The sequence below is a fragment of the Gossypium raimondii genome, chromosome 3 (assembly GCF_025698545.1).
Source record: "Gossypium raimondii isolate GPD5lz chromosome 3, ASM2569854v1, whole genome shotgun sequence".
Classification (NCBI taxonomy): domain Eukaryota; kingdom Viridiplantae; phylum Streptophyta; class Magnoliopsida; order Malvales; family Malvaceae; genus Gossypium; species Gossypium raimondii.
Genome location: NC_068567.1, coordinates 3,676,228 through 3,686,769, shown reverse-complemented (window position 1 = coordinate 3,686,769; position 10,542 = coordinate 3,676,228). Strand labels below are relative to the sequence as shown.

The window sequence follows — 10,542 nt, the reverse complement described above, 5'->3', positions numbered from 1 at the left end:
TGATTAAAAATTTTCTAACTAATAGTCCCACAATTGGTAAGATTTTAACTCCATTAGAAGGATATATGGCAATAATAAATAGAATTAAAGTTTAGGTATCAAAATTATTTTCTCTTATTCGAGTTAAAAGCTCTGTTTTTTTTCTCTACTTTTGTAGAATCTTAAGATGATCCAAAGGTAGATTCAAGATATCGAAGTTCTATTTACAGTTTTTTTTTGGTTTAATATATTAATATTTTAAAATTGACAGCTCAATATTAAATTATTTAAGAAAATAATTTTGAATATTTTCAAAATTAGTAAGTAGCTGTTTGAGTTTTAATTCGATTAGCATGAGCATTATTGCCAATGCAGGAGGACGTGGATTCAAGTGCATTGAAGCACATTATACTCTTATTGGGACTATAGGTAGTTCTAAGCATTATGTCAAAAAGAGTAAATATAATAAGAATCTATAATAAGATTGAATAATTAATTTTACTGACGTGGATTGTTATGAATATCAAATCAACATTAATCACCCACATCATCAAAATTAACAGCTTGTTAATTTTTCACTTAGTTCCGAATCATCTGATAAAAATTAAAAGTTAAAAACGAACTGAAAGAAAAGAGATTTTTATTTTTAATATTTTGAGGGCAAAGAAATAAAAGGACATTTTAGCATATTAATTAGAACATGTAGTAGAAATAAAATTAATTAAGTTGACTTAATTAACCAAAATTGTAAAGCTAAAACATATATACAGTTTTGCGCAAAAATAATAAGATATACCAAATCCGCTTATATTTTGGGCTTAAAAATCACACACAATTTTGTATGCAGTTATGAAGGGAAGAATGATTTTGTATTTAAATTTCCAAACTCAACATTATTTTCGTATTTTCATATTAAAAATATTTTATTATCACCACCTAAAAACCATTTCTTCCTTCTCACCACTAATTTTTTATAAGAAGCAAATACAAACGTGAAAGATAAAGATGTGTGGTTACAAATCACATGTTTTATCTAACACAACCATTAACATCACATAATGCAGATTACAACAACTAAGGCCATCACCCATTTTTACCAAATCTCCTACACCCTTCCACACAACACCACACGCCTGTGATGTTGCGCCTTCTCTGTTTCTTCAACTTGAGTGGTATATCATTCCCGGAGATCCAAAAGGCAATTCCAATGGACGGTAAAATTGCATTCAGATTCTTTACATTCTAGGGCCTGCCCATTGCAAACCTCACCACATCCCTTACATGGAGGGCAATTCCAGATGTTTTTCACAACATTGAATGGATGTCGATGCCTTATACCTTCGATTTTGTTCCCAAGCTTCATATATGGGAGATCCCCAATAGCACAATTGAGATGAAGAGAGTTATCACAATTAGCACAGTAGTAAAACCAACGATTTGGCTTTCTTTTTTTTTCGCAGATATCGCAGAAAAGTTGAGAAGGCTCAGAATCATCAGAAAAAGTCAAAGTAAGAGCATGCCTGTCATACTTGTACCAAGCAGTGAGTGGTAGTGTTGCACAACCTACATCTAAACTGAAATCACAGCGCTTCATGCATCTATATGCAAATGAGTAGTATAGTTTTCTGAAACAAGCACTGCAACTCGTTCCCTCTTTGTTGTGGAAAAGAAAGAGTGAATGCTCATGACTTGGGTGCTTCAAGGTGTCCGAAAATAACATACATTGAATGTCAATTTGGTAGCCGCAATATCCTTTGTAGCATATATAACTAAATCCTTGACACGGACGACCGCAAGCACAGCAGCATGAAAAACCCAACTTACCATGTAAGTTCACGAGAGTAAGCAAATGCATGTGCGATGGGTGTGGCATTTCTTTGGGCAATTCAGCGCAATCTTTGTGGAGAAAGAACTTGCATTGCTCACAACGATAAAAAGGAGTTGATATAGGTCTCGTGCACCCATCGCACTGACAATCATCATCTTTGGTCTTCCCACTAAAAGTGAGTCTTAAATTATGATCATGATAGGAATGCTTGATCTCACTTGCTACCATTAGCTCTCCAATACGAATTTGTTCAACAACATCAGTAATCAAATTCCAAGGTTCGTCCACCACTTCCTCGGACCTCTCGTCATAGCCTTCCGGCATAATTGTTCCATCCCAAATTGCTTTATCAGTTGCACAACGTACATGAGAAATATAACGGCAACGAGAAGCAGGACAACGGTAATTGCCATACCTTATATCAACTTCCTCGTAACAAATTTTGCACATCCAATCCTCAACTTGATTTTGTCGAAGAGAATAGGAAAGAGAAATCGTGTGACGATGTCGTGTTATCATGATGTGGCGTGGCAATGAAATGCAATTCTTGTGGACAAGGAGGTGACATGTAGCACAGACAAAGGGGGAGTGATCTCCGTCAGTGCCACAAAAATCACAAACAAACCACATTTTTCTAGATACAAGCATCCACGGGTGTTCATGACTTGCAACTGTGATTGTTGGTGGTGAAAAAAGAAAATCATCAAGTGAAAGATCAAAGTTGCATAGAGAGCAGGAATAAACAAACCCCTTCCATTGGATTCTGCACAAAGAGCAACTACATTTCTGGGGATGAGTAGGCGGTTGTGGCAAGAGAGTAAGAGGATGCTTACGGTCATAGGGGTGATTAATCTCAAGGGGTAGTTCAGCACATTCCTTATGAAGGTTAAAGACTGTAGGATAAGTGCAATCTGAACAGTGGTAAAATGGACCAGATATTGGTTTCCGACACCCCAGGCAATCAGGCTCGACTTCCTTGTTATGATTTTGAATGACGTGTAAAGGATGGGGGTGCAAAGAATTAGGAAAATTTGCAGCAATGGATGATTGAAGCAAAGCACAATTGATGTCCAGATGGAAATTACAATCATTACAACGATAAGCAAATCCCCCAAATTTCTTACCACACAAATTGCACTTTCCTATCCAAGAACAACGTGATTTTGGCTGAAGAGTGAGAGGGTGTTTAGGGTGGAAGTGATTCTGAATCTTGGGGGCTAAGTCTAACTCAGCACATCCCTTGTGAAGATAAAACTCACATTGATTGCAGCCATAGCTCCAGCCCTCTACAGGTTTCTCACACACAAGGCAAAGAGCTGCTTTGCTTGCAACACTGTGAGATTGGATGAAGACCAAAGGATGGTGATGGCTGAAATGTTGAATTTCCATCTCTCTTTCTGTCCAACTCTCAGATACTGTGAAATTATTTAGAAGAAGAAGAACAAAAATGAAATTGCTTCATCAAATTAGTCCAGGCCTCATGGTTAGTAGATTCTTTTCTTGGGCGTTGGTTCTGGTCTTCATAAAGAAAGGAATATATTGATGCTTTGCCCAATTTTCAAAATTCTAAGCGTAGATATAGATATAATTAAGCATATAAAGAAAGAAAGAAGAAAGTAGGAGGAAGAAGGAAGAAGGAAGTAGGAGAGGACACTTTTCTTCGGAAATTTTCGTTGCTTGCTCTCCACGTTTCATTCCAATGATACCAGTCCCGATTTTAACAAGTATACATACATTCCAGGAGCAAAACTAAGGGTGTGCAATAGTCGGGTCAAACTGACTAAAGCAATTCAACAGGTTGATTTTAGTTTTGTCGAGTATGTTGTAGCTCCGATAAATTTGTTTCATTTTGGAAATCCAAAATTAAATTAATCGATTTTCAATTTCATATAGCGAATTTTGTCATATCCACAACTGAATTTCATATTTATATTCTTTATATAATGTTTCTCTTTGCAACGAAGATTTTTTATTTTATTTGTCGGATTTTTTTTCTTTCTATCTCTTCGCTTAAATAAATCCCTTTACTTGCCTAAGTCAACAAAGAAGATGGTTTAAAATAGAGTTGTCTATGGGTCGGATCAAGTTAGGCCCTAATAAATTTTTAGGCCCAATTGATAGGTTTGGTTTGGCCCATCCGTATTTTATTTTTATATAAAAATTTTAAAATATAATACACCAAATACACTTAAAACATTAAAATAAATGTTTCCTAACAAATTGAAAATAAATTAAAATAAAAACCTTTGTACTTAAATAAAACGAAGATAGATGCAACTTAACAAGCAAATGTCTCTAAAATAGTAGCAAAATTGACAATAAAATAAGAGTTATACAATATCCAAACAATAACAACATAATAGTGAAATAACAACAAAATAGTGAAAAACAACAAGAAAAAGTTTTTTTTTTCTTTTTTGCAAATTCGAGCTGGGTCTAGGTAAAAAAAAACCTCACTCGAGGTTCGAATCATTTTTTTGACTATTTTAGATTAATACTATAACAATTGAATTGGCGTTAAACCAATCAAATTATCAATATTTAGTTGAATCGATGTCAGTACAGCTGTGACCAAATCCAATTAATTAGAAATATCATTCATAAGTTGTAGGTGAAATACATAACTAGAAACTACAAAAGAAGCATATCTACTTAATTGATTGGATGATATGAAATAGTTTAATATCAGTTTAAAATTATTAAAATTAAAATTTTACTATTATTATAAAGATTCATTTGTTTTTAGTATTTTTTATAAAATTTATTTTTACATATTCTTTTACCCACATCAACAATGTATCATAATATAATATTTATTAAAAGTTAAATTTTATTATTAATATATGAACTATACATAAATTAAGGATTTAATTCTAAGGATTAAAAGTTAAATTTAAGTCGTTAAATGTATTTAAGAATTAATTTGAATCGATATTATTCAATTTTAAATAGCGAATTTTGTCATATCCACGAGTGAAAGAAAAATTAATATTAATGTATTTTACCAATATTATTTAGTAATTCAATATCATAGGCAGAGCAGTAAATTATTCATAATTAATTTGATTATGTTGGTTTTATAGAAAATTTGGTTCTATTTTGATTCGTAAAAGAGTTTGTTAAATCTTTAGATTGAATTTAATTGATCAATTGCTCACTTCAAAATAAATTCGAAATTAAAATATTTTAATAAAAAATGGTTAGCATAAAATATGAATTATTGAGAGCCAAACTTCAAAGTTCTAAGTTGAACAGCTAAATTAAATTGAATTGTTAAATTTTAAGAGTCTAAAATCGTGTGAGTTTGAATCTAAACACTCTTTTGATCAATTTGAGTACCTAAACTATTCCCCCCATTGGTACCCTATTAGTCCTCCGTCAATCATTTTTGTTCAGAAATCACAAGGCCCAATTACCATTTGACACGTAGCAAAAATAAAAATTAGAAAATTCCTTTTTTTTGATTTTATAATTTTATATTAATATTAATATGAATTAAAAATATATATCCTTCCCCCACCACCGCCCTCCCCTCCCACTTCCTCTCCAAAGACAACTTGCATCTCAATTTCCTTTGATCTTCAAATGGAGACTTTGTCATCTTCCATCTACCTGGTCAACATTAAGTCAAGAATTAAAACATCATAATCCCATTTTTCTCAACACTTTACTGTAAAAGATCTTATTGTAAGGAAACAAATTCAATACATTGAAAAGGAAAACACCAATTTCGGGCTTGAAATTTATTTCTTGAGGGTCATCTTCCCAAACATGTGGTGGATGGATTTGAAGGCAACTATGGGACAAAGAATCAATGTTTAAGAAAGAAATGAGAGAAATAATTCTTTTAATTTCTTTTAATGAGAGAAATAATCTTAATTTCTCTATTTTTTTAATTTTGGAATTATTTTATACAAATAACGAGGTGATTTGTTTATGTAATTTTTTTTCACACGTCGATTGGTGATTGGATCACATCATCATTGATGGAGGTTTACTAACAACTGGCCTAGTGAGTTTTACGGGCCCACTGGACCAGAAGCTTCTCAAGCTCAAGCATTTACTTTTCTAGTAGAGACCAATGTCTTGGAGCTAACGTGGGATTTGCTCAAGGGTTATTGGGTTAGGTAAATATCTAACACATTCTCTGACCAGAAAAGTTATTTTTGGAGGGGAAACTATACGTTTTTGGGATCTGCGTGCTCCTTGGTTAGAACCTCTAAGAGGTCCCAATGGTTTGCACTTGAGTAGGTTGAAAAAAGACATTCAACCTTGGCAAGAACAGTGTTCTACGAAATATATGACGCATGCTCCTTTAGGATCTTTAAATTCCGTAGGTGGCATAGCTACCGAGATCAATGCAGTTAATTATGTCTCTTCGAGAAGTCGGTTAGCTACCTCTCATGTTGTTCCAGGATTCTTCCTATTCGTGGGTTATTTATGGCACACGGGAAGAGCTCGCACAACCGCAAGAATATTTGAAAAAGGAATTGATCGTGATTTTGAGCTTGTTCTTTTCATGACTCTTCTTAACTAAGATAACTAAGACAGGAGATCCAATACTTAAGGTAGGAATCAATTTGATTACACAATATATATTGAAAGAATCAAGTGATATTTAAAAAATTATTATGTTTTCCTTTTGTTTCAACTTATTTTCTATCTAAAGTATTTTTTTTCTAGCTCAGCTATTCCACCCTGCCGAGCCATTACCTTTTATTAATATTAAGATTCTTAATTAAGAAGTTAGGAAAAAGCAATAAAGAAAGAAATATATTCATCGAGCAAAGGAGAGAGAGGGATTCAAACCTTCAATAATTCTTTGTTTCGAACTATACCGGTTTTCAAAACTAGAGCTATCAACCACTCAGCTATCTCTCCGAAAGCTAATTTCTATTTTATTTTTATTCCACCAAATCAGACTAAGGGATAACTAATGGGGATGCCAATGTGAGGAAAAAATTAGTTTAAATACTCAAATTAACAAAAAAAAAATTTAAAAATCTATTTGAGAAAACATGTATAATTTAAGTTTAAGTTTAGGGTAGATGAGTTGATGGGCTAAATTGTGCCGGACTTGGGTTGGTCTTAATCTTTGAAACAATTTTTGGTATAACTATTTTCAAATCCCTCGACTTTGATTAAAATTTTTCAAACTAATAGTGCGACATGGCAGCATACAATTGGTTGCATTCAAAGTGATGTAAGATTTTAACTCCATTAGAAGGATATATTAGATATATTGATTAAGTATAGGGGTTGAATCTGTTATTATCATTCTTTTATCATTACGTTGATCCGAAATTTATAAAGAAATTCATATTTATATTCTTTATATTATGTTTCTCTTTGCTACGAATTTTTATTTTATTTCTCGGATTATTTTTTTCCTTTTTATCTTCTCGCTTAAATAAATTCCTTTACTTGCCTAAGTCAGTAAAGAAGATGGTTTAAAATAGAAGTGTCTATAAGTCGGATCAGGTCAGGCCTTAACAAATTTTTGGGCCCAATTTATAGGTTTGGTCTAGCCTACCTGTATTTTATTTTTTATATAGAAAATTTTAAAAATATAATACAGCAAATACACTTAAAACATTAAAATAAATTAAAATAAAAATTTTTATACTTAAATAAAACTAAGATAGATGCAACTTAACAAACAAATGTCTCTAACATAGTAGCAAAATTGACAATAAAATAAGAGTTATACAATATCTAAATAATAACAACATAATAGTGAAATGACAGTAAAATAGTGACAAACAAGAAAAAGTTTTGTCGCGTATGTTGCAGGTCCGGTAAATTTGTTTTCATTCAAAGTAATCGACTTTCAATTTCAAATAGCGAATTTTGTCTTATCCACGAGTGAAAGAAAAAATTAATATTAAAATTATATTTACAAAAAAAATTATTTAGTATTTTTTGCCAATATTATTTAGTAATTCAATCATAGGTAGAGTAGTAAATTATTCATAATTAATTTGATTTTGTTGGTTTTATAGAGAATTTGGTTCTATTTTGATTCGTAAAAGAGTTCGTTAAATCTTTGGATTGGATTGAATTGATCAATTGCTCACTTCGAAACAAAATCGAAATTAAAATATTTTAATAAAATGATTAGCATAAAATATAAATTATTGAGAGCCAAACTTCAAAGTTTTAGGTTAAAGAACTAAATAAAATTGAATTGTTAATTTTTAAGAGTCTAAAATCGCGTGGGTTTGAGTGTGTTGAAGTGCATTATTCTCCTACTTAAACCCTAAACTTTAAGTATCAATTTGAACCTTGAAATCATGCTCAAATATTAAAATGTATATCTACCCTAGAATAAAACTATTTTATTGACTATTTTGAATTAATATTATAACAATCGAATTGGCGATTAAACCAATCAAATCATCAATTTTTAGTGGAATTGATCTCAGTACAGCTGTGACCATATCCAATTAATAACAAACCTATTCATTTAGCAAAGGAGAGAGAGGGCTTAAAATCTTTGAGCCACACAAGTTCCCTCGAGTGAGCTTGTGGATCCAAAATTTCAAATCAGTCCCTGTAATCAAAGACAACTTGCTTGATACTAATAAGATGTTAGCTTTGTTGAAATGTCGTAGAGAGATGTTGTTGACATCAAAATCAAATTAGGGTTTGGAACATTGATTGTATTTTCTCCCATGGAAGTGTTGAATAACATTTAAACAAAGTTCAAAACCCTTGTCTAAGTGATGTGGGATGAAATAATACTAATGCCTCGTTTGATTATTAGTGTAAGAACACGAGGAAAATACTTATTTATTATATATGTTTTACAATAGTTAGACATAAAATAAAGAGTAGTTCAAATTGATAATCCGGAAGTGGTCAAAGCCCTACAAAAGAGTGGGGGGACGAAGTAAAGAATAGTTCAAATTGATAATCCGGAGTTGGTCAAAGCCCTACAAGAGAGTGGGGGGACGACTCAAGAGTTACTATGCTTAGGAGAGTTAAACGAATTTTAGAATTTGAAGGGCAGTGGTGGATTCGGTATGTTCCTAGAGAAGCTAATTCAGTGGCCGATTGCTTGGCAAAGATGACTCTAGAATGGAAGATAAGTTTATAGATTTACGAGAACCCTCCTGATGCAGTCTTAGTGATGTTGCAATGTGATAAAAGTAGCAAAGCTTTTCTTCAAGGAAATTTGATGTAATTTTTTTATCTCACACACACACACACACAAAGTTAGTACAAATTTAAACTTGAAATTAAAAAAAAAAATGTAAAAATACTACCACTTCAAAATAAAGGACAGCTATTCATTCTCTTAGCTAAGAATAAGTCACGAGAACAACTAAATCAAACATTTTAAATTAGCTATGAGCGCCCCGGGAGCTTCATCGAAAACCCAAACACCTTCATTCTTGTCTAAAACTGTTTTAGCTATGAAATATGCAACTTTATTCTCTTTCTCATGAACATGTCTTAACCTCCGTCTAAACTATCAATGAATATCGTCATTTTATTAAGTTCTCGCTTGTATAAAGAAGCAGAGTATCTAAAATCTCCCACATATATATTTTAAATTTATAATTTCCATATGCATACGATATCAAAATTTCTAGCAAGTTCTTGGAATCAAACATGACGACATGTTTGCTTACGTAAAACATAGAACATACCAGATAGAGTTTAGGTTGTATTTAAATTAGATCATTTTTAAATACCTAAAAGATTTAATATATTATATTCACTAATCATGATATACAACAATGTTTATATATATATATTTATCGTTTTGTATTTAAAATTTATCTTATGTAATGGTAAGTTATATTATATTTTTAATAAAAAAGTTTGAGTCAAAATTTTAAAAACCATATTATTGAAAAGAATAATCACAAATCATCTCTATAAACTGCAAAACAAATATGGATAAACTGTAAAAGTAGTTATTTTTGTTTGTCTCAGATTACATTTTAGTCATTTATGTTATTGTTTTGTTACGAAGTAGTCACTCTACCGTGAAGCTCTGTTACCTCCCTAATGACAATCCTATGTGGCGATCCAGATGGGTTCTAAATGCCAATTTAGATATCTAACTGGGATAAGAATAATTTTTTCAGTCAAAATGAAAAAGAAAACTAAAAGAAAAAGGAGACGAACGGTTTTTTTTTTCAATTCAAGGTGTAATTAATTAAAAACCTATCAATGTCCAAGTTGGACATTAAAGTCGACATTTAAAACTCATTTGGACTGCCACGTAGGATTGTCATTAGGAGGTAACAGAGGTTAATGACAGAGTGACCATATCGTATCAAAACTATAAAGTAAGTGGCTACAACGTATTTTAAACATAACTGATTAAAATGTAATCTGAGGCAAACAAAAATAACTATTTTTATAGTTTACCAAATAAATATACATGAGACATTAACTATATAAGAGAAAACATATTTTTAAGCAAATATATATGGATCAAACCGGTTGGTCGAATTTATTTGTTCGATGAAGAGTATTAAACAACTTAAACCAATTAAAAATTAATTAAATTGAGAATTGAACTGAATTTTAAATATTTTTAATGAAATTATTTTATTTTTATTGAATAATCACATTAATCAAATCGACAAATTAATAACCTGACCGATTTAAACACATATTCTCAAAATATTTATTCAAATTAGAAAAACCAAGTAATAAAGTTGCATCATGCATGACATTACCTTATATTATTATATATATTAACGCTTCATCTTTAC

At 31.3% G+C, this 10,542-nt stretch overlaps 1 protein-coding gene across 1 annotated transcript; it reads right to left on the bottom strand.

Moving 5' to 3' along the window:
* Positions 1 to 839: 839 nt before the first annotated feature.
* LOC105796588 (uncharacterized) lies at positions 840 to 3,213 on the bottom strand. Its single transcript, XM_012626336.2, has one exon. The coding sequence runs from the start codon at positions 3,194 to 3,196 to the stop codon at positions 1,157 to 1,159; it is 2,040 nt and encodes a 679-aa protein (XP_012481790.1). The 5' UTR covers positions 3,197 to 3,213; the 3' UTR covers positions 840 to 1,156.
* Positions 3,214 to 10,542: the final 7,329 nt, after the last annotated feature.

Coding starts and splice junctions, on each gene's coding strand:
- LOC105796588 (XM_012626336.2), bottom strand. CDS start 3,196: ATGGAAATTCAACATTTCAGCCATCACCATCCTTTGGTCTTCATCCAA.